The 23,574-nt window shown below is 43.3% G+C and overlaps 2 protein-coding genes and 1 long non-coding RNA gene across 11 annotated transcripts in view; 1 reads left to right on the top strand and 2 right to left on the bottom strand.

Moving 5' to 3' along the window:
* KDM4B (lysine demethylase 4B) overlaps positions 1 to 14,207 on the bottom strand; it is a 92,735-nt gene extending 78,528 nt beyond the window's left edge. For 2 of the 3 annotated variants that reach the window (XM_074808495.1, XM_074808494.1), the window contains exons 1-2: positions 13,990 to 14,206; positions 716 to 878 (exon numbers count right to left, since the gene is read on the bottom strand). In XM_074808495.1, coding sequence (XP_074664596.1) covers positions 716 to 878; positions 13,990 to 14,162 — 336 coding nt within the window. In that variant the 5' untranslated portion in view covers positions 14,163 to 14,206. Of the gene's footprint in view, positions 1 to 715; positions 879 to 13,989 lie in introns of all 3 variants that reach the window. The other variant, XM_074808496.1, reaches the window with a different exon arrangement.
* A 191-nt stretch (positions 14,208 to 14,398) lies between these two features.
* On the top strand, positions 14,399 to 16,325 carry LOC141916321 (uncharacterized). The gene is made up of 2 exons (XR_012621103.1): positions 14,399 to 14,472; positions 15,162 to 16,325. It is a non-coding gene; the product is annotated as an uncharacterized LOC141916321 (long non-coding RNA).
* A 316-nt stretch (positions 16,326 to 16,641) lies between these two features.
* The window catches only part of UHRF1 (ubiquitin like with PHD and ring finger domains 1), a 44,816-nt gene continuing 37,883 nt past the window's right edge, over positions 16,642 to 23,574 (bottom strand). For 6 of the 7 annotated variants that reach the window (XM_074808991.1, XM_074808994.1, XM_074808993.1 and 3 more), the window contains 10 exons: positions 23,328 to 23,451; positions 23,133 to 23,240; positions 22,219 to 22,323; positions 21,231 to 21,337; positions 20,235 to 20,397; positions 19,995 to 20,132; positions 19,495 to 19,606; positions 19,217 to 19,374; positions 18,774 to 18,872; positions 16,642 to 18,101 (listed from right to left, as the gene is read on the bottom strand). In XM_074808991.1, coding sequence (XP_074665092.1) covers positions 17,955 to 18,101; positions 18,774 to 18,872; positions 19,217 to 19,374; positions 19,495 to 19,606; positions 19,995 to 20,132; positions 20,235 to 20,397; positions 21,231 to 21,337; positions 22,219 to 22,323; positions 23,133 to 23,240; positions 23,328 to 23,451 — 1,261 coding nt within the window. In that variant the 3' untranslated portion in view covers positions 16,642 to 17,954. The remainder of the gene's footprint in view (positions 18,102 to 18,773; positions 18,873 to 19,216; positions 19,375 to 19,494; positions 19,607 to 19,994; positions 20,133 to 20,234; positions 20,398 to 21,230; positions 21,338 to 22,218; positions 22,324 to 23,132; positions 23,241 to 23,327; positions 23,452 to 23,574) is intronic. The other variant, XM_074808992.1, reaches the window with a different exon arrangement.

Here is a 23,574-nt window from a genome sequence, read left to right on the forward strand (position 1 = left end):
CAAGCAGTTGTATGTCAAGTACTGGAATTTGGAAGACTCACATGAAGAGTTCTCATAATGTTTCATCAGTTTCAGTGTAAAAATGCGGATGGGAAGGAAGCAGAAAGATGTTTTAGAGCTGGCTGGAGAACTGCTTCCTAAAGGTCAAAAGGGCTTTCAGGTATTTTGGGAATCACACACACATACAGGACACATTTACAGGTCTGGATTCACGTCAGCGTAAGGTGGTAGCCCAGAACATATAAAAGGCAAGAGTAAGAAGTCTGCCCCCATTCACACAGATGTGATTTAGGCCCTCTCCCCCATCAAAACCTAAGGAGACTTCAAAAGCCTGATCCTTTCCTCTGAACTCTGGGGGAGCTGAAAATCTCATGCTTCCAGCCCTTAAGGACCACGGCTACCACTACCTGTACCCTCAGCAATCCTTAACCCATCTCTGCAAGGGCTGGGAATGTCCAGTTAGGGATCAGGAAAAGATATCCTGCAAATAAACACTTCCTTCACTCTTACAAAAGGCCTGTAACTCCTCTGCCTTTCCTCTCTCAGTAAACCGAAACAGAGATTGCAAGTACAATTTTCAAAAACACACTCTGCTTGACGGCATGAAAGCAAACTGCTTCCAAGTGATATGACTTCAGAGACACCTTACACAAAGCAGAGCCTCCGGAAGGCAGCCTTCAGGAAGCTTTCAACTACCTAAGCTAGGGCAACTCACCTTGGCAAGCCCTGCTCGGTGAGCTCCTTGTGATTCCATGTAAGCAATGTATTTCCCAAAGTCCCGAAACTCCTCAAGGGTAGGACGAAAGGTCATGATCTTACAGCCAGGGTTCTGCGGACTTGGGTTTTCCGACCCCATCCTTCTAGGACGGCGGTAGAGCCTGAAGAGGGGAAACAAAAAGGGAGAAAGAAAGAAGAGAGGCAAAAAAAAAAAATGGTTAAAAACCTTTGTTTTCTTTCTACTGGCTTTAATGAATTTCACAGAAAGGCATGGATATATTTTTCATTTCTCTCCCCTTACTCCCCCAATGAAGTATTTGTAAGTACTGTCCCCTAACAGAGATACGAAGAGCTTCTGCCCAAAAATCCACTTACTCTATTTGTTAGCAGGGCCCTAAGAAGGGTCAAGTATCAGGGAACTCCTGATACCAGTATCATCTGAGACATCAGATAGGGCCTAAATATAGATCATAGACTTAACATCACCCCCCTCCATTCATCACATGAAGTTGTGTCTCATCAGCATGGCGGTCACGAACCACAAACTTCTCACCACCTTCAACATCTATTCAGTGTGTGTGTGGAGCTGGCTGCCCCTCAAAGTTTTCCACCAGAATGCTTTATCCTTTTCTATATATAGTTAAAGAAACAACAGCTTTGGCCAATGCTATTTCTTGTTTTTTCATGTGCTAGGCTGTATTAAAAATCATATAATTAAGTTTCTTAAAATGTAGCTTCATTACATTTTGATTGTATTTGCAATGTACACAGACAAAGTGTCAGACAATTCTTAAAAGAAATGTAGATGCACAACTTCAAAACATCTTCCAATGTGAAAAGCAAAATTGCTCAGTTTACTTCAAAAGTTACAGAGGGGAAAAACAAATTCAGGATGAAGTCACAATTTTGAAGGTGGACCTTTGTAAGGTTATTCTGGAAACTTATAAGGCAAGCAAATGTTTTAATGGCGTTTCAGTTGCAAAGACAACTATGAAAATATTCTCCATGTCAGAAAAGCAGCTACAGCACGTACAATACACTCAAGCTATCACGAGAGGGCAGTACGGGGCTTTTAAGGAATAAAAAGGTGCAGCAACACTATGTCAACTGTGACTTCTAAATCACAAGCAAAGTATGTTTGAATTTAAATTGATTTCAAACTAGCCGAGAAGTATTCCAGATGCTGCTAAAAGTACTCTTTGTGTTAGGAAAAACAAAACAGAGAAATAGTGCTATATCAGTGTTTTTAATCAGTGAGCACAGCACAAAACTCAGACTTCTCCAAAGAGGCAGCAGATACTCCCACTTGCCTCCCACAATTAAACACAACATCACACACTAATTTGGACAGACTCCACGCCCAGCTCGCCCAGGACACCTAGGTTTCCTTTACAATCTTAACTGGGTAAAACGGTTTTTTTTAATTTCAAAGGCAAATGAACAGTTTTGACTTGAAATTTTAGAAAATAGAAAATTTTAGAATTTTGCAGAGTAACTTTTCTGTAAAATTTGTCTCAGAACCATGGTTCTGCAAGTGTAAGCCCTTCCCCAGTGCAGTTTCATGTATAAAACGGCAGCCCCTCACCCGCTTGTCCTGTCCTCTAGCATCTGCCTGGTGCCTCCTCAACCGCAGCGCCACTGCACCCCTAAATTAAAGGCGATGTCAGAAGGGCCCTTCCACGCCAGGAGCCAGAGATGCGAGGCACGCTCCATAATAAAATCAAACTATAAAGCCCAATATTGCACAATAACCCAGAGCGAAACCAACTGAAGAGATACCATTTCACTCCCTTCACCCCGACAGCCGCATTTCCAACAGAAATTGTTGCAGTCTTAAAACAAAAAGGCCCTTTAACCAACCCCTCTCATCTTCAGAGTGGCCCTGCCCAAAGAGATTTCCAACCGTGCCATATAGAAAAACAAACTGCTGTGTTTCAGGGTCAACATTTTAAGATAAGAATAATAATTGATCCATACCCACAAGAACAATTTACTACACAAATGTTTTGTAGAAATACAAAAATAGGAAACAGAATCTCCCATCCCGAGATGAACCACAGGGGTTGATAAGCTCTGGGCATCCATCTGACAGAGGTTTCCTCCAAATTACTGAATAAAAACATTGTTCACCAGGAAAACACGGCTGATCCTGGTGATAAGTCGGAAGAAAAAGAAACGTGACTGTTGGAGAAGTGGGACAAAGCCAGAAACCATCCCCAAACTTTTATTCCAATGCAATCTTACTGAGAATACTTCTGCTATTTTTAAACCGGGTCTAGAAATGCCACGAAAGTTCACCCGAGCAGGAAGCACCAGGTCAGGCTCTGCAGCAGCACTGTGCACCGGCTGATCGGGAGTATCTGGCTCGGGGAAAGGAACTTGAATTCCGTCCTGAGGAGGATCTGTGCCAGCACCATCTGCTCCAGGGATGCCTTCCCAGTATTTGCAGCTTTACCCACAACCAGGGGAAAAAAAAAATAGTCAAAGACAGGTTTTATCCCATCTTTTCCTTAAGATCATCTCCAGCAATTCCATTTTTTTATTCAATGAACAGGGAGTGAATAGTCAAAATACACGCTCCAACAATGCAGGGGGGTGGGGGGGGGAAATCAAAAACTACTTCATGCAGAGCTTAATCAATTAATTAAAGGCTCTACCTGCCTCAGTACAAGCAATGCCGCTCAGCACTCTGGAATTCATCTCTTTATTCTAAGGAACATCTTTACACCTGCCCGAGATAACGTTTGCTGCAATGTATGTTCATCTAACTAAACTAATTAAGCTATTACAAAAAAAATAGCCACAGAGGACATGGGAAGGGAGAATCAATCAGTTGAACTACTTCAGTCAGAGAAGTGTCCAAAGCCCCTGCCTGTACACGCTTCCCCACACCAGCCCCAAGGAGCAAAAAACACCCAAGCCACAGAGAAAGCTTTGGGAGAAAAGAACTTCTTTAACTACTTTGTACATAGCAGCACTAGTGTATTTTGGATAAACAGTGACAGTATTTACTGTTACTGCCTTCCCAGCTCCTGGTATCACGGAGGACAAGGGGCCAAGGCAGCGGGACAAGCCCAGAGCTCCAACGGGAGCCCAGCCACGCTGCAGCCTCCTTCTGGGACTTTCAGGAGACGTGCTGTAGTAAGCTCACCAGCATCAGTGAGGAAGATTTCACAGCAGAATCTGACTGCTCGGAGAACACTGGAAGCATTTTTCATTCACAGCTCTGCCATGCAGCGGGGTGGATGGCGACGATGTGAACAAACTCTTCTCTCTTCACTATTAATACTGAAAAGGATGATTTTGCAGAAAGAGTCTAAGCCCCCTGTTAGTTCTTGAAAAGAAGTATTAAGGTATTTTTCTCAGCTGGGTGCATTCTGTTTCTTTGTAAGAGACTGTAACAACCCGAAATATTATGAAAAACTAATTTGCAACCACAGCAAGGAAACACTAAAACTTGTCTCCAGAGGGATGATCTCAGCGGACACAAAGAGCTGAGTTTTTAATTTCAGTGACTTCTACGTGAGACTTTTCCCCTCTAAAATGGATGTGAACCAAGACATTTTTCTGACTGAAATCCTACACCTGTTGATTGAAACCTTTGTATGACAGAGAAAAAGCCCAAGAAACCCAGCCGAGATCAACGACTCGTGCTTGCTAAAGGACTTACAGAACTGGGAATCCTTCCTCCAGGGAAAGGCTTGGGACTTTCAAGTAGTTCCCCGCTGCTCCCCCACTACTGATCTCAGAGGAGTGGATAATGCCAACTCATTCTCCTCCACTTTTGAGTCGGGGGGGGGGAGAACTTTGAGTAAAGGTAGTGAGACTAGTAGAGGAAACAAACCCGCCTTTAGGCACCAGCACTGGAGCTAAATACTGTTCCTACACCCAGGGCACAGGGCTGCAAACGTAACACAAACCAGTCCTGCTGGTTTGCTATAAACCCTCTGTTATCAATCACATAAAAACACGGCTGAATTTATGACAGAGGACTCACTTTGTTTATACAGTAACACAAGAAGACCATCTCTTAATCTTGCTAAACAAACTTAATACACTCTCTGGGATTATCAGTTTCTTTGATAAACCAGAACGCGTGTACTTTCAGAGCCCATGAAAGAAGGCACCAGGTCTAAAGGTAAACTTCTACCCAAGTGGTGTATGCTCTGCTACCTGCTACCATATACATTACGCTGTATACAACTGGCAAAAACACTTTTGAACAACTTGCTGTCTCTCCAAAAGCGCAGTTTTCCACCATCAACCCCCAGAAAACCTCTTACTGGCTTTTTGCCAAAGGCCTTGAAACCACACAGCCAAAATACAAAAAGATGAAGGAAAAGGCCCTTGGGAACATACGCCTATAGCAAAAAAGGAGAAAGTAGGCGTTCAAAATCTGGTAGACAAAACCATAGCATGCAAGCCACAGGCAGTAAAAATAACTTTGTGAGAAGAAGATACATAGCATCCACAGCGACTCCACAAGATTTCACTTGGGTTGTGTTGGAAGGGGCTGAAAAGACACACGGAAACATCCTCCTGAGCACACCCTGCAACCGGCTGCCAACTCAGAGCAGAAAATACACACGTTAGCCTGACTGCACTGGTGGTGGGCACACACGTGCTGGCACTGGCATCACACCCTGCTGAAGGAAAAAGAACCACAGCCATGAAATTTTCACAGAATAAACAAAGTGCTGGCCACAATTTGAAACAAGAGGAAATTTCACAGCAGTACCAACTTGGATAGCTACTGAGCTCCCATCCATGGCCATTTGTTCTTCTCCTGTGCCAAATATGATGATTTGTGGTGCCACAGTGCAAAACAATCAGGGAGCTGACTCTGGTTACATGGCTGTGCTTTAAAACAAGCATGTAGTCGCAGGGGTAGGACTTCTGCAGCAATAGGGCAAAGCCACCATCTCAAACCACAGCCTCATCATGCGACAAAGAGAGTTACAGGAAAAGTCTTAATGGATTAAACCTTCCTAGGAGGCACACGTATAATAAATTCTCCTCCTACAGCATAGTCTCTCTTCCCCAAACAGGAGAGCTTGTTAGCTCCTACAGAAACTAGAGTTTGTACACACTAAAAAAATGGATTGAGGTTACTGGTGCTCTTCAGTCGAATTGCCCTTTTATTACAGAACACTGAGCCTACTAACTCTTAATCTAATCAATGCAGACAACAAACATCACTGCACTTGTAACACCAGTAAAACTGCTGTTAGCAGTTAAGAAAATTAAGTTCCACAGCTCATTACACTACGTAAGGACAGTGAATTATACACCCTTGCAGGAGACCATCTAAGGACAACACACACCAAACCAAGGCAGGAAAGTGCAGTAAGTCCCATATATTGAGGCAAAAAAGAGGAGATATAATGAGAAGATCTAAATGAGGCACATCTAAATAGCTTAGATAATTGAAGGCATAAAGATGTCGTTTCCAGCACAAAGCACAAAAATCATTAATATATAACAAATTATTCCTTTCAATGCTGAAAACATAGCAGCTCAGTCTTTGGGAAAATATTCTGAGTGCATTCCACTCCTGAGTGGAGGAAGCCGCTATCAGGCAAGCAATTTACTGTTTTAATACTTTAGAAAGATAAAGAAACGCACGTATCTTAAGCAAGGTTTTTAAATCATACAAACAAAATCTTAAAACCTCCCTTGCCCTCCATTTTTCTTTATAACCCTCTGGATGTATCAGAGCACAATCAAAGCCTGGCAGCACTGTGCAACACAACAGGAAACTGAGTATCAATGGCAATAAATTCTCTAATCTGGTTTCAACACTCAAATTGTTCAACCTTGTCTTCCTGCCTTACCTGGCAATTTCCCTTGAAAACTCACAGCTATTGATCCAAATACATCTACTAAACCTTCCCTGCCCTTTCAATAATAACTAGAAAAAGAGAGGTTGGACTCATCCTAGGATTCCTCATCCTAGGACAGGCTGGACAGCATATTAACTCGTTACCTGGACACGGTTCCCACCAGCCAACACGGCGTGCCTCACTTCACCATCATCACTGAGAAGCAAACTACTTTGCATCTACCACTGTGCCCTCTCCAGAAACTTCAAGAATGTTGAACACTGGAAATCCATCCTTACCTCATCACATCCCTCTGGATGCCCTGGCTCTGCAGCTGTACCCAGAGTTCCTCTTTCAAGTGAGACCCACTGGTAGGACTGGTAGATGTTTTAACTACTTCTACCAGTGCCTGGAAAACTGAAAACCTGAACAAAGGACTTAAACTCGGTCATTTATCTCAGCGTCCTCAATTAAACTGTCAATGGGTTGGTTTTAGGCCCATTCTCAGGGAGAGGAGGCCAAGTCAGGCACTGATAGAGTGTGGGAAGAGGCAGAGCCATCTCCCTCCCCTGCAGGAACACACACTTGTTATCAGCAAAAACAAAAATATGTAGAACAGAGTCAGACAGCCAAGTAGCAACACAGGAAATCAGGATTCACAGCCTCTTTACAAGATTTTACCTCCCTCTGCTCTTTGCCAGAAGGGCTCTGAGATATGCTTTGGGGGAACTTCTGCCCTAGGAGCCACATGCCAGGCTGGGACCTGCGGCTGGGCTTGGGCTGCAGGCTCCCTTCAGGATTCATAAATAGGAAAGCTCACGGCCTGTGAATCTTGCCCAAGTCTATACTTCAATTCCCTGGCACACTGGAAATGAAAATGTTTAGTTTGAAGGGGGGAAAAAAAAAAAGAAAATATCTGATCCTCAACCAAAAATACTGTAAAGTTACAAAATGAAAGCAAAAACTAACAAAATACAGACTTTAAGTGTGCCTGAATGAACTTCATTCTGACCCAGTATTTTTCAGGCATTTCCCACACAGTAAGGTAAGAATCCTGTTCTTTAAAGAATTCTCTAAATTGAGAATTCTTGACTCATTATTTGACTACTAAGTACTGTGCACAAATATTAATGAAAACCTCACGTGTTTATTTGAAATGGTATTTTTTTTTTTGATGAATTAGGCTGGAACATAGAGAGCAGATTCTTCTATCTCCATCTATTTTCTTTCTCAGTAAACCAACTAATTATACTCAAATTTGCATCTAGATCCTCATGGATCAGGCACTATCAGAAGTTCCATAGCAGAACAAGATAAACTTTTGCAAAACATCAAGACTGCATCCAGAATAGGCAGTTTTGTATCACTGGCTTTAGAGAAGACTTACGTTTTGCAAGCATAGCACAGACAACTTTCCTTTCTTCCCCTTTATTCCCAAGAATCAGATTACAGCATTTAGACAAAGAGAGTGTAAATTCATAAATCTGCAGTTCGTTGTGGTGTTGCTCAGCCCAGTTTTAAATGACTGTAAGATTACAGCAAGAATTTTAAACACCTTTTCCTCAGAATTTATATACTCCATTCATTACATTTTTAACCTCCTAATTGCTTTGAGTTTTATATATCCTTCATAAGGTCTAAGTAAACAGAGGAACGATTGGAGAAAGAGGAACAGAGAGACAACATTCCCACACAGGCACAGTGAGCACCCACCAGCCAAGCAGATGAAGATCTACAGTGCAGGGATTTGACAAATTAGAGTATCTTCTATTAAATTTTACACTCCACAAGGCCTCTCCAGAATTCCAGATTCTCCTGTACTTGAAATCAAGCAGCATATGTGGCTCATTAAAGTAAAATTAAATTTTCCCTGAAAACATCCTCTCAGCTATATAAGTGTACAGTTACTCATACATTTCTTCAAACTGCAGCAAAATTTAGTCACAAATAGCATTTAAAAGCAGAAACAGTGTTTAGATTTAAGAGCAATAAATCTGTAAGAAATTAAAACAGTTCATTATTGCCTGAAGCAAGGTAGTCAACAGCCTTCTGTAATGTTTATTTCTGACTAAATTCAGAATCAGTACCCAACTATCTCTCCCCTTAAATTCCCTGGTTTACTGAATATGCAAGATAAACTCACACTAAAAACACACAAATCAGCACAGCGCTACTGAGAGAGAATCTGTAACCAGGTAGCTTATGAATTTCAGTTTACTGCATGACACAACAGTTAATCTCTGCTGTCTTTTATTACCTCCACTATATTAACTGCAAGGCTATAAAAGTATTTTAAAAAAATAATTAAAAAGCATTTAACCTGGACTGGTTCTTTTCAGAGGCTTTACTGTGACTTTGGATCTTTGATGCCAGGTACACAAAACTACTTTGGGTTCACTTTGTTAGAATATGAAGACCAGCATTTAGCAGCTCACCATTTCAAACTGGAAGACCACAGTGAAAGGAGAAACCTCCAGCCCACACCTGGAGCAACTGAGATTAAAAAAAGTACCTCTTTTTATGTATTCTGTTCAGTCTGCACAAGAATTCAAAGCCCCAACGCACAACACTTGAATTCAATGCAGCAGTGCTGCAAACCTTAAAATGTTGTAAAGTAACCCATAGTCTATTATTCTGATCAGAAATTGCATGCATTTCAGGAAACCTGATTACTGCATCGCTTTGTACAAAAAGGTAATTCCTATATCTGATTAATACCTTAATGAGGACTAATTCCCAACAGTCTTCCTCCAGCAAACCTGCCAGAACTACAAGCCTGCAGCAACGTTCTCAGTAACTCCGCTCGACTTCTTCTCTAGGTTGCTTCAGATTTTTTCAAGACAGAATTTCAACAAATTTGATTGTTGTAAGTGCTTTTGACTATTTCGCCAATGTAAAAATCGAAATCTTGGTTGCATTTTTTTGCACAAGGTGCTTTAGGTCCCGTCTAGAGTGGGTGTGACACACTGACCCAGATTCCCGGCTTAAGAGCAGCTGCATTGCCAGAAAATCTACTGGGGAAGAGACTGAGCAAGAGGCAAAGCCAGCAGGCGGAGGGACAGGACTAAGAAGCGTAACACAGCTCCTACAGCTCCAGAAGTGCACTTCAGCAGGAACACCCATCCTCAGCTGCACCTGTAAATAACTTTAAATCCTCATGGTCACAGAGAGAAGCAGGGGGAACCCCACAGTCTTCTGGTAGGCATCTCATTTCACATCCATTTCACACTTCTTAACCAAAATCACAACTGAAAGGAGTGACAATTTAAAACCTAAATTAAAGCAAAACCTGGCAGAAAACCAAGCTAGTTTCACATTAGCTTCAAGGTAACATTAAACAATTTTAATCTCTCCCAGCTCAGTTTTATCTAGTTCTTATCTCGGGAAGCTACAGCTCCAAACCTTAACACATACATCACAGCCAAAGCTGCACTGCTTGTTTTGCCAATACAGAACTGAGAATATGGCAAACTTCATATAAACTTCTTATCTACAACAAAAAAAAAAAAAAAAAAAACAAACCAAAACAGAGGCTCACCAAAGTCCTCCCTATACTCTGAATGAATATTGGAAATTATAAAGGAATATCAGAACACCTCAGGAAATCATCTTAACACACCACTAGCTGCCAACATTGTCATTTTAGGCCATATTCAACTACAGTATTTTTATCAAATAGGTTTAGGAAACGAAAGAACAATCCTATATTTTCCAAGAAACTGGGAATTGTGGGGTTTTTCACGAGCCTTCTGGCACAGCAAAGAAAAAAAAAAAGCATTAAGTTACAGGTCATTTTTGCCATGACTGAGGCACACACAGACTAAATAAGGATCTTATACTACACAAAAACATTGCAACAGAATACAAACGCATTCTCCCGTGTCAGCAGCCATCCAGTAAGAACATAACTGAGAAACTGCTTAATTTATAAAAGAGAATAATCTGCTCCATGAAAATATACATTAAAGTATTTAAATCATGGTAATAAGTGACTATATCTGTAAGCTGTAACAAGACAGAACATATTTGGTCCAAAACGATTTTTTTTTCAGAAAAAAATCCTACTAAGCAAGATCAGTTTACTGAAAAATACTGAAAATGGAAAACCACCTTTCTCATCCCACAATGATTTTACACTGAGAACAATAGCACGACATTAATATCACTAAACCTATGTAAAACGACAGGATTTTTTTGCTCTACTCAAGGATTTCAGTTTGCTGGTGCATCAAATGAACAAACCATCTTTTAATTCTTAAATAGATGACAAATAATTACTTCACACAGTGCCTTGCACAGCCACAGAGAATCCTGATGGCATCCAAATATATTAAGCAAATCCTCCACTTGCAGTGACATATTTAGCTGTCATCCATCTTTGATATTAACAGATGCTATATTGCAAGTAATGCTGCGTATAGCACAAGCAGACAACGAACGGACAGACAGTAACAGGCGTTGCAAATCCTTTTCAGTGGCACAGGGTAAAACAGTAAAAAGTGAGTCAGAAAGGGTGGAAAATTCACCAGTCTGCAGTTCTTCTATATCGCCTAGAATTAATTAAAAGGAAATAAAGTTTCTAATTCTTACGACTGCAAAGAGATTCTCATAACATGTGAACTGATGCATGGCTGTCTCTGCCTGCAGCAAGACAGAGCTATTATTTCTACTTACATGTGAACTTCCCCATTCATCGAAATTAGGTGTAAACTTTGAAGGCTAATTACAGCTACCTGAATGCCAACACATTGTTTACTGTATTACAGCTGGACATCCTAGTACAAAATAATACATAACTCTTGATAAAACATACAAAAAACCCCCCATATAGCTAACATGTTTATCCAGCATGTCTGGACAAACTGGTTTTCCCAACTCATATAAAATTTCTTGAGACCTCTTATATGGAAATAGCTCAAGGTTTTCAGAAGTTGCCTATATTTTTGAGAATTTAAAACGCCCAGTGCCTGCAGATCTGTATAACAATCAATCTTATCTGTGAAATGAGGGAGTTGAAGGTATCCCTAGAAATAGTTTTCATTTTGCTCCAACAGTTCAGTTTAACAGGCCGGTAAGTAGTTTTAAGTACCATTTGCCTCAGACCAATAACCAGCATTGTCTAGAGGAAATAGGTGGGATTCTCCCTGAAAGTGCATTTCCCTATCAACTTCTCATCAAAAGCTGGTGAAACATCCTACTTACCCACTTACATTCACCCCTAAAGTCAAACTCTGAATGTCAGACCCGTGCACTTTGTTCTTTCGCCCATGTGTTCTAACTTACTGAGAAAACTTCTTACATATAACACCATATCTGTGCTGGTCCCACTGGACTGGTTAAAGGAATTCTCTCTTTTCAAGGAGAAAAAAAAAAGGAGAAAGAATAATACATTACCAAGTGTTGGACAGCAGTTTCCCGTCTAAAGATGTTTCAGTGAGCGTCCTGTACATGAACGTTAGCTCTGGAACAGGGAATCAAGTATATCCACCTACATACACTTTGCATAGGAGTAACTCCTACTACTAATGAGAATGAAACAGCCGTTGATTCCTTTTGGCACCGGAGGAGTGAGTCTACCTGCCTCAACTTCTTTCACTTATTACAGGGGAACCTAAGAATTAGGAACTTACTGTCAAAAAACAATTACTCCCTACGTACTCCAACAGTTATGTAATTGCTGAAACGTAACTGTAAGTTTTAAATTCTATTCTTAAGATTTCTAGTGATTATGTGAATTTTAACAAAACAGGAAAAGGAAATAGAAAAAAGGAAAAGTTCATAAGAAAGAAGTAACTTTGAGTGAAAAGGGGGGAAAAAAAAAAAACACAACAGGTTTCTGATGAACAGAGTTCCATAAAATTGACTCCTTTTGGTGAAAGGAAACTTAACTTTGGAAGGGTCAAGCTTGATATAGCACGATAACGTATTTACACTGCCCCAGCACAAAGACAACTGAGTCACATAGCAGAACTCCAATGTTCTAGGCCTTAACAGCAACACAAAAACAATTCGTGCCCCGAACAGCACCCATTCTCTACAGCAGCTTTTATTCAAAAGTACAAAAATTAAAGAACGTGTCTAAAACTAAACCTAATTTGTGACTTTTACCCTTTAAAACAAAGGGGTCCAAAGCACACTTTTTGCAATATACCGAGCCCCTACGCAGCTATAGGTACCACCTTCAAGAACAAGAATCAAAGCCAGCATTACAGGAAAGCCAACCTTTAGATGAAGGGTTTCCTGAATAGTTTCCCCTTCCACCACATACTACGTCGCAAAAGAGCCTAACACATCTTCTATGTATTTCTTTAAAAAAAAGGGCAAACCGTGCAGCTAAAACGCAGGGCAGGTCACCACAGCGTGACCGCACAGACCATTTCTGCAGGTCACAACTGTTCCAGGGCCGGTCATCTCACTTTTTCACCCTGCAACGTTTGTGCTCAAGGCTGCTTAGCAAGGGGCAAGAGGAAGGACCTCTGCGTATAACCACGGGTTTCTATTCACGTCAGGCTTATTACCAAAAAAAAACCAGCTTAGGTTTGACCCCAGACTTTGACAGTCTCTGGAGAGAGGAAAAAAAAAAAAAAGAAGATGCCTGTGTCAGACTCTTGCCACCGTGCTCCCGGCCTGCAGCACCGCCGGGAGATCCACCACAGCATCCCGGACCTACCGGCAGCTCCGCGCCGCCACCAGCTCCCCTCACCCAGCGCAACCCCCGTTGCCAACCGCCGGGCAGCCGGTTGAGTCTCCACCGCAACCAACCGACCCCCCACGGCAACCACCGCCCCAGGCCCAACCGCCACCCGCGGCCGGTACCCCCGGAGACGGGGGGGACCGTTGGGGACCGTTTTTGACCGTTGGGGACCGTTTTGGGCAAAATGGGGCCTCCTACCGCCCCAAAAAAATGAAATTTTGTGCTAAAACACCGCGATCAGACGCGGAGCCTTCCGCGGACACGCGCCGGGGCCCAAAGCACCGGGGGAGGGTGTGCGGCGGGGAGAACACGGCGGGGTGCGGGGACGGGGGCAGAGGGGGGGCTCCTACCGCGCCGCCCCAAGACAAAGCGACCGCTGGGCCGGAAAGAGCCGGTCGCGACGGGCCCGGCCCGGCCTCTGGCCACACAGGCCGGGCCCCCCCCCCTCCCCGGGGCCAGCGCCCGGCGGCGGCCGAGGGCCGGGCCGCGAGGAGGAGGGCCGGCTGGCGGAGGGCCGCCGTCCGGAAGCGAGAGGCGAAGCCGGGGCCCGTCGCTGAGGAGAGGCGGTGGGGAAGGGGCTCGGCCCGGGAAAGGCCGGCGGGACGGAGCCCGGCGAGCCGGGGGGCGGGCAGCGCCGAGCTGCGGGGGGCTCCGGCGCCGCGGTCCCGGGGGTGGAGCCGCAGGCGGCGGCAGGGCCCCCGCGGGGAAAGGAGGGAGGGGGAGAGGGACAGAGGCCGGCGCTGGCCGCCCCCGTACCTGCTCTCGCGGACGGTCCCAGGCGGCGGCGGCCCCGTCTGCGCAGCGCCGAGCGGCCCGGCGCGGGGGGCAGAGCGGAAGGGGGGCGCTGAGGAGAGCGCAGCGCCCCGCGGACAGCACCTGCCGCCCGCCTCCTCGCCCTGCTCGTTGGCTGCGGCCGACGCCGCCTCCATGGCGATTGGGCGTTTCGCCGCTGAGAGGCGGCGGTTGCGTCCCATGGTGGAGCTGTTCTCCAAATAACAAGACGAGCGTGTCCGTTGATTGGTGAGTTGCTCGGGGTAACGGCCCGCCCACTAACAATCGGGGCAAACCGTCGCTCTCACGTCGCTCAGTCGCCTTCCACCAATAGGAAGCGGTCGTTGGGAGACGGCCGCTCGCCCTCGGCTGCTATTGGGCGAGCGAGCGTTAAGGCGGGATTCGATAGGCGGCGCGGGGTGCCCGTCAGCGGCGCGCGGCGCTGCGCTCCGGCGGGGGCGCGAGGCGGTGAGTACGTGAGGAGCCGCACAGCAGCGCGCGAGGCGGGGGGGGGGGCGCTGCGGCCGCCCTGCGCCAATGGGGCGGGAAGGGACCGCCCCCCCCCCACCCCCCGCGGCCTGTGGCGGCCTCATGGCGGCCGGGCAGGTGGGCCAGGCCCCGGCGGCCCATCCTTAACCTGCCCCCGCTCCCCTGGCCCGTCCCAGCCTGAGGTGGACCCGCACAGGCCCGAGCTGCCTCCTTGCCCACAGCGTGGGGGGAGCATCAGGGCTGCTGCAGTCACTTCCCCCCCTGAGGAAATCCCGGAGCAGGGGTAGCACAATCGCGTTAAAGATGGCCCACGACCATTGCACAGCAAGACAGGCACAGCGCCAGCAACGCCTTTGGCCAACTTGGGGTTTTCTCAACGAGCTCAACCCACAGGGCAGAGACAGAGCAGCCCCCACCTCCCCTCTTCCCTGGCACCTGGACCCTGAAGGGGGGAGCAGTCCCCGGGGGACCCGAGGAACCACAGCACCCGAGTGAAATCGGTGTAAAAAGGGATCAGGTAACACGCTCAAGCCCTCACGATAGTCAGGTGGTACTTCTGGGCTCCTTGTAGACTCCAGCTTTAAAAAAAAAAAAAGAAAAAAGAGAAAAAAAGTTAACTACTGCCAGTGTGCTGAATCTGCCTCTCCCCACCCATTCATTCTTTAAAGGCACTGGGATTTGCCCCGACAGACGATGGCCGCAGTACCATGCCATGATGGCAGCCTGATTTTGGACAGAGCACTCACCTCAGCGCTGCAGCATCCCTCTTCTGCCGAGCTGTGGAGAGGCCACAGGTCACGGCGAGTCCCCATCTGCTCCCAGCTCAGGCTCCAGCACTCACCCCACAACCTCACTCGCTCTCACCCCACGGCCGAAACTCTTTTCAAACTGGCTGCAGTTACAGGGCCGTGGACGCCTGCCAGGATGAAGAAGGATCTGGGGCATTTCTTAATTTGGGCTCAGTTAAAGTGTGCAGACCATAGATTCTGTACACTTGCTGGGAAGCGAGATGGGAATTCCCAAAATAGAAGATCCTTGGGTTGGTTTTTTTTCAACCTTGTTATTCTTGCTTCCTGATTCCTTATCCACAAAACACTTAATTTTACCAAATCACATACTAGATATTTACTCCAGAATTTCACAATATAAACGTACACAAGTATGTACGGGAAACGAAGCATCATCCTACTAATAACCTATACCATTAAAACACACAATCCCTTCCTATCCAAAGCCACACACCAGCTCACTTTATAGCACAGTAATTTTCCTAGTAGAGCTTTATGTTGAGATCTACAAGCCCCAATTGATGAAGTGTCTAATTTCCAGATAAATTCTCCTTCATCCTAAATAAACACTAAAACTCAGAATACTGAAAACTATGTAGGAAAACAAGGCTCATTTTCCAAACAAAACCAATAAGGAAGTCATTGCAATCGGTTCTTTCAATTTAAATACACAGACACTTCCTCAGTTTCACCCCCTTCCCCCAAATTCTTCTCATCACAATATCAAATGAGATTTAAATACCTGAAATTGAAAGTGTTCAATGTTAACAGTAACCTTAAAATGAACTTATTTCAAAGAGGGCAGATGAAGCAGCAGTTGCACAATTACACAGCTTTTGTTTTCAACATCATAAATGCCTTTATGTTTTCCTCATTTACTTCATCTGCGTTTGTTTATGAAAATCTCAGTGTTGGAATTTATTTCTCTGGTTTGATGAGCTGATGGAAATGCTCACACTACCTGCTATAAACACCTCCAATACGATGCATGACATGGCACTTCTAACAATTTTGGTTTTATTCATTAAATGTGCAGACAATTCCAATCGCCAGTTGATATTTGGATTTTAGTACTGTGGAACTCTAACGTAAGCTTTGCCCCCAGAAGAGAGAGATTTTGGGAATCCTTGGGTTTTTTCAGTTGAACATAACATATGCCTTTCACTAGTGCCTAGAAGCAAAAGATTTTGAAGAATATCAAATTAGTGATTTCCCAGTTTCTTCGCAGTGAAAAATTATAATGAAAATAGGCCTTAGAAAATAAGAGGCTTAGCATAATGGAACACAAATACAAATTCCTGTGCAAGCAATTAGGTCTGGAAACCTGCTTCAGATAAAAAGAATTAAAGGAAAACACCACTCTCATCTGAAAAGATATTTATTTTGAGAACTTCAACTTGCACATTGTACAAAAAAATTGAGCAAAACACCTATAAAATTTTTTATTTTTTTTTTTCCTAACATATTAACATTATAATTTTAAAAAGGGTAAGAGTTACGAAAACCAAAAATAGGCACATTTGTTCCAGTCTGTCTGCAGTAAAGTGTGATTAAAAACATGTTGAGGTATTAAACTGCAAACTTTGGTAATGTTAGAAAAAGACAACCCATTCACAAAAGTAAGCCTTCTCGGTGTCGTATACAACAAACAAAATGTTTCATAAAAAAAAGTCAGAATTGGTTATTTTCTCCATTTCCAGGTAGAAATGCAGCAAAACGAAGAAAAAAAAGTCATGTTACCATAATACACCTAGCATTAGGAGGAAACCCGAAAAGTTTGCAAATCCACGCTAATCATATACAGCTACAGTGTTACATTTTACCCAAATAAAATCCGGTTGGCGAATTTAAACAGTTCAGTGCTTATGAAAAAAATATATAGATGTGGTGATTCAGAGCCCAGTCTTTCAGAAAAGGACAAAAGGCACTTAAGAATGGCTTTAGTATATTCCACAATGGCATTTCTGGATAGAAGACAGCACCTGGCTGAACAAATAGTTCCCTAATAAGAAAGAAGTCCAACTGAGGTAGTACTTCACATTGCTCTGACTGCTTGGCTATACGCAAGCAGCTTCATTTTTTTCGATATACAAAATTAGTAGGAAATGGCTTTTGATAGGTTTATCAAATGTAGAAAAACCAGTTCTTTAAAAAAATAGCAAATACCCTCTTCTGGTAAAAAAAGATCATAAGCCAGGAACCATCTTGTACAAATTGAGCATCAAAATGCTGCCAAGGTGATGCACAAGTCTACCTTTATGGCCAAATCCCCAAACATTGAAGATTGTTCTAGCAACCAAGCCATCTGCTGGAATAAAAAACAATAATAAAAGAAGGGGCACTCTGAGAACTTTCATGTTCATTAGCAGCCTTACCGGAAGCACTTTGTAAGTCCAATAAAAAAAAAAAAAAGAAATAATTCTGCGCTGATGAGTGGCAGGTTTGGGGGGATGGGGGGAGAAACCAAAGTTCAACATTTAGAACAAAAACAAAACCCACGAACATACAAAAGGATATTCCTTGAAGTTTATAGTTTTTTTAAAAACAAGGAAGACTTTAAAACTTTTTTAGGGATCTGGGAGAACACAGACTACTTTTTTTTTTTTTAAATTAAGCCCATTGAAAACCCATTAATAAGTTTGAACAAAAGAAAATTAGAAGTGCTTTACAGAATCACCGTCCATTGCCGTATCCAGGAAAGAGCTGAGTTAGGATGGTCTGCAGTGTTTCGTTCACTTGCATGGTGTAATTTTTGCCAAGATCGTAGCGGCAGGCTGGACAACTGTACACATCAGCTTTGAAGGATCTATCCAAACAATCCTAGTGAAGGACAAAAAAAGAAAAAAATCATTGGTTACGAGTGAGGGGTGTGCAGTTTAGCTTATTCTACAAAGCCCCCACTGGAGAGAACGAGATTCATTTTATATCGTGGTTCACCCAGGTGTTGACAGGAGCTGAGAAAGGCCGAGAGCAAGGCTGGCAGTTGGAGAGAAAACTTCATTCCGCACAACAGCACGTGCACCTCAACAGAGCACGTAAGCCACGGATGTAGCGTTTAGGTATCTGGTAGAGATTTCATTCAATTACATTTCTAAAGATGAAGAATTCCCCTGCAGCTGTTAAAGACTCTTGGAGCTTCTGCAAAAACACATCATTCATCAAAAAACGAAGCACAACCCCACGTGCTCTGTAACACTCTCGAATCCATCCGTGTCACCTGAGCCAGCAGAGAAGCTCTCGTCATCTTTTAAAAGAACTGGATAGTAGCAAAACAATAGCAGAACTTTCTTTAAAGCACAGACTTTTCTATGCCAAAAAACTTTCATCAAATCGTAAAGTTTTAAAATATAATCCTGCCTTATGCTAAAAGACTAACTACTGGCAAAAAACCCAAAGCAACTAAGCCCCCCCCCAGGCACCCCCCACCTCTCTCACCACTAAACAAGTCAGCTCAAGGCTTGGCTCCACAGAAGAGTTACATCAGCTACCCACCTTGCACACGTTGTGTTGGCATACAGTCGTGACTGGCCGAAACACAACCTCCTGACAGCAAATACACAAGAAGGCCTCTTCAACTTTATTTAGAAATTTCTGTAAAAAGAACATTTGAATCATTGCTACCACCCTCAAAGATATGGCAAAAAAAACCCCTCACCACCCCACATCAAGTGCAAGGGATTGCTTTAGTCGTAGAAAGGTTTTCTACAAAGCTTAACAAGGAAAAAAACTAGTCACATTAAACGAGTTCTGGTAACTGTCTTCTCACTGACCTCCAATACAGTGCTTTAGCGGTACGCTGTGGATGTCTACACTAAAAAGCCACTATAGGTCTGAGGCTGTTTCTTTAATGCAGCCAAGAGATTTGTGCTAGAGCTAGCACAATAGTTAGTTGTCAATTCATTACTGGGGGAAAAAAAAAAAAAAGCCAGACATACCGGTCCATCTTTGAGAGCTTCTAGTACTTCATTCCACAGTTTTTCATTGGCTTCATCACTTTTTATAAGAGATTTTTGCTGAGATGTCAGCTTGTATGGCTCAACTTTAGTTTTCTTTGGAGTCTCTGTAGGGGAGGTAATGAGTTTTTCCTCCCCACCTGAAAGAAAACACAGCAACTTTTGAAACGACCAAACAAAAAGCAACCAGAAAAGAGTAACTAGGTAAAATGCACAAAAACCTACAAGGCTTTCTATATCCACTTGCCTACTCCACAAACCTGCTGATTTCCTTTTCCTCTTTCTTTTCCCTGGGGTATCAAACTCATCATTTCCATCATTTTCTTTCTCCTTATCTTTGTTTGCAACAGCTTCCAAATACCCTTCAGGATACTACAGGAAAACACAAAACAAAAAGCATCCAATGCAAACACGCCAGTTCACAGACTTCCAGACTATTACAGGTCGGAAGAATGACCTCTGGAGAACCACTCCAGGGGTTCTCTATCTTAAGCAAAAGATCTCTGCTCTTGCAGAGTAGTTATTCAGACTACAGAAATTCTATACGAGAAAGTGAGTTTTGTCCATTTAGCCTCTTGATGTAAGAGGAAAACAAACAACCCACAAGACTGAAAGCACTTGTGTCCCCCTCACAGTCTAAGGGGGCTTGTCCTGATTTTTACACAAGGATCATCCTCAATAAGAACATATAATAGAAAAATTCCTGCTATCCATCAAGTTCCTCGTCCAGGGGAACCATGAAGATGTTCCAAAAGCGTACCTGCATTGTTAGGCCAAGTTTTTTCATCCTGTCCTTCCCTTCTTTGGTCCAAGGAGCAGGTTCTTCATCATCCCTCCTAAGTAAGTAACGCCACACTAAAAATCCAGATTTCCCTGTCTCAGGCCAGTATTTCACAACCTAAAAAAGTCAGATGCAAGCCCATCACACACTATAAAAACTCCTTGGCCATAACGACATCATCTTTCCCCAATTCAGCAGGCAAGTTCAAATCCTTCTTACCTTATATATTCCATCATATCTGTTCCCTTCTACAGGAGCATATTTGCTATGTTTGCCTCCTTTTACGTTCCTCACCACTCGGACTGGCTTCCCAGCTCTCCAGTCCTTGGCTTCAGCTCCATTCTTGTCGTTGATGGGGGCGCTGCAGTTCAGAGCCAGAGCTCTGTAACAGAAGGTCCAGTCAACTTAATGTATTTACCAGGCAGAACTCCTCAGAATCAGACAGAGGATAAAGCAAAGCAAAGCTTGCATGGTAAACCAGCTACTAAGTAGTAATAATTTAACTACGGTTTTACTCAGAGCAACACATGGATACAGTGGAGTAGAAAACAAAGAGTAGCAGCATACGGGCATCGTGCTGAACCACAGCAATGGCTACCAAAAAACTGGAAGCCACTGCCTCTTTGCAGACACAGCCCTTGCGAATCTCTTCCAAGGAAAAAGAACAGAGCCAGGCTTTTGGTTGTTTGTCTCAAGTAGTAAGACTTTCGAGTATCTTGTATAGCACTAAGAACTCCGGCAGATAGTAATTAAGCCTCCTGACTGCAGACCACATTTTAAATACACTGATTATTCATTACATCACCCTAATGTAATCGCACAGACCACCTCCTCCACTCAAGTCCACACATATTTGTAAGAGTAAAATGTCAGAGTTCAGAATTACAAATGATCTGGTCTCCCAAGGTGACCAGTGGCTGCAAAGGTCTTCAGGAGAGTATGAAAACTTCCACACTAGTTTACTACTCCGTTCCTTAAATTTCAGTCAATATTAAATGTGAGACCAACAGCATTTACAATTCTGTTTCTTTTACAGTGCAGTGTAAGAAGCATTTCCATTGTGCAACCGGTCTGCAGCCTGCACCACAGCTGAAACTTAGTTTTGACTGTTTTTCCACTTAGCCAGTTTCTTTTGATACAAACAGGACAAACAATTTTTCAGGCTGACAGATTGCCAGCTACTAGGGTCAGGAACGGAGCACGAATGTTGCTGACCTGTTCATATTGGTGAGTTTTTGATCACAAGATTGTTCCGCTGTGCGTTTGTTTCCAGAAAGATCACGCCCTCCGCTCCCTGTATATGTGAAGGAATTTCCATGATCCTGAAACGTATATGGATGGTTTCGGCACATTCACAAAAATAAAAATTCACAAAAATAAAATAAAAGCAGAAGAGTCTTTTAATCAAGTAGCTTTAATACAGTATTCTCAAAATGAAAGTTGCTTCCTCCGTTTAAGCTCCCAGACTCAGTCTATGGTCCTCCCTGATATTGCCAAGAGAGAAGAGTCAGGGTGACAAGTGTTGTCTTGTCACACACCTTAAACAGCACAAAGAGCTGAGTTCAGGAGCGCAGCCGCTCGCACAGGATCCATGTGCCAGATAAGGATAATGTAACTTGTGCCTCAGTACTTACACTGTACCTGACCTTGCAGACAGAATTAAGACTTAGAACAGCTATTAAGACTTAGAACAGCTACTAAGATTTGTAGCTACCTGTTCTACCCGAGTCCTAGCAGGCATTCAGGGTAAGGGGGTGCAGGCTAGTAATGCACTGGTGATCTGCAAGAAGAATGAGCAGCAGAGCCTGGTACAGCCTCGTCAGCAGAACCAAACGGTATGTTCAGGAGGACTCCTGTCCCTAGATTTGTTCTGAACACTCTTCTGACACAGGAAGATCTGGCAGCATGTAACAGTGAGACTGTTCAAACTGTGGATGCAATGGAGACCCTAAAAAGGCAGCTAAGGACGCTTGGATTAAAAGCTGTCATGTGGATATTAAACTTAAGTGATCCTGTTTTTCAGGTTGGCACGTATTACTTGACTGTAGTTTTCCCTTGCCTAGTTTTCTCCTGAAGAACGTAAGTATCATCAAGATGAGGAAAGTAAGCAAGCGAATATAGAGTGTAAAAAATAATTAAGGCCAAATCTTTGTTTTAAAAAGTTAGTTTGGTTCTCAGACATAAATAATCAAGATTCACTTACTATGTCATCTTCATAGCCTCCTGCCAGAACCAAGGAATAGGCCCCATCATTACTTCTGCCATGGATACCTGCTACATGGGGCCTGTGAACACCGGACTCGCTCACCTGAAAGGAAAAAAAAAAAAAAGCACAGCTTGTTAGGCAACAGGCTACAAAGAATATGACTACTCATTGGTGTTGGAACTACATTAACTAATAGTACTATTTCACATTTGTTTTGCATACATTACAGGGTACAACTGTTCTCACCACTATCCTCCAAAAAGGTCCAGGTAGAGGAAAGAAAAAGAAAAATGCTTTTAAAAAAATAAGCCACTGAATACATAAATCGAACGTAAATTGAACACATAAATCTCTTGTGATGTCAATTTAGAAATGTGGATCTCTCACTGAGATTGCTTATTAAAAAGCTCCAGGAATTTTAGAATAATCCAAGTACTAAATGCTTGTATAGAGGGACTGGTTTTGAAAGACATGCAATAGCAACCTTCACCTAATACTTGAAAATAATATCTGGATAGTTCAGTGCTTTTTCTTCCCCCACTTTCCAACAGGGTGAGAAAGTCTTCTGTTTAACACATCTGGGTACCTGACGGAGACCCTTACCAGCAGAACAAGTGGGAGATACTACATATCTCCAGGACAAACTACTGGAAACAAATACGTTTGGTTTGGTGTTTTTGAGTTACCAAAAAAAGCACTAAAGAAAAAAAAAAAAAAACAACACTTAAATGCCTGGACAACACAGCATTAGTTCTGGAACACTTGGTCCAGACAAAGCCAGAATTCTTTCCTTTCTGCACTTACATATCCAGTGACATACACCCCAAGATTAACTGTTTCAGGTTTCTTCCCAGAGCTGGATCATTCTTATTTTTCCCTACAGTGGCTCAGGCCAGGATGCAGCTTCATACCTGAACTCTGAACTTCCACATGGTGCCAACGGGGATCCCAGGAATTGGTCCATAGTGGTTCGAGGGGACAATGGTACATTCCTTCGTGCGACCGACACATGCCATACCCTGTTTCAAAGAGCAAGACCGATCAGCCAAGAGTAACAAGGAACCAACACACACTATTCTTCAAAATAAAATGGCTTTTGAACTGACCTTGCCCCAGTCTCTCCGCGAGGATGAATTAGCAGATGCCATCTTCTGTTTCTTTTTACTTTCTTTTAATTTCTCTCCTGCTAAAACCACCTCACTTGCATCATTTCGACATTCAGGGCAATACCTAAAGTCACCAGTCAATGAAAATTAACTAGTAGCAAAGCCTTAAATTAAAAGAGAACTTCCTCAAAACATACCGAGTTATGTTACAATTTCCCCATGTGAAACTAGACAGGACACTGAAACA

This window comes from Strix aluco, chromosome 29 (assembly GCF_031877795.1).
Source record: "Strix aluco isolate bStrAlu1 chromosome 29, bStrAlu1.hap1, whole genome shotgun sequence".
NCBI lineage: Eukaryota > Metazoa > Chordata > Aves > Strigiformes > Strigidae > Strix > Strix aluco.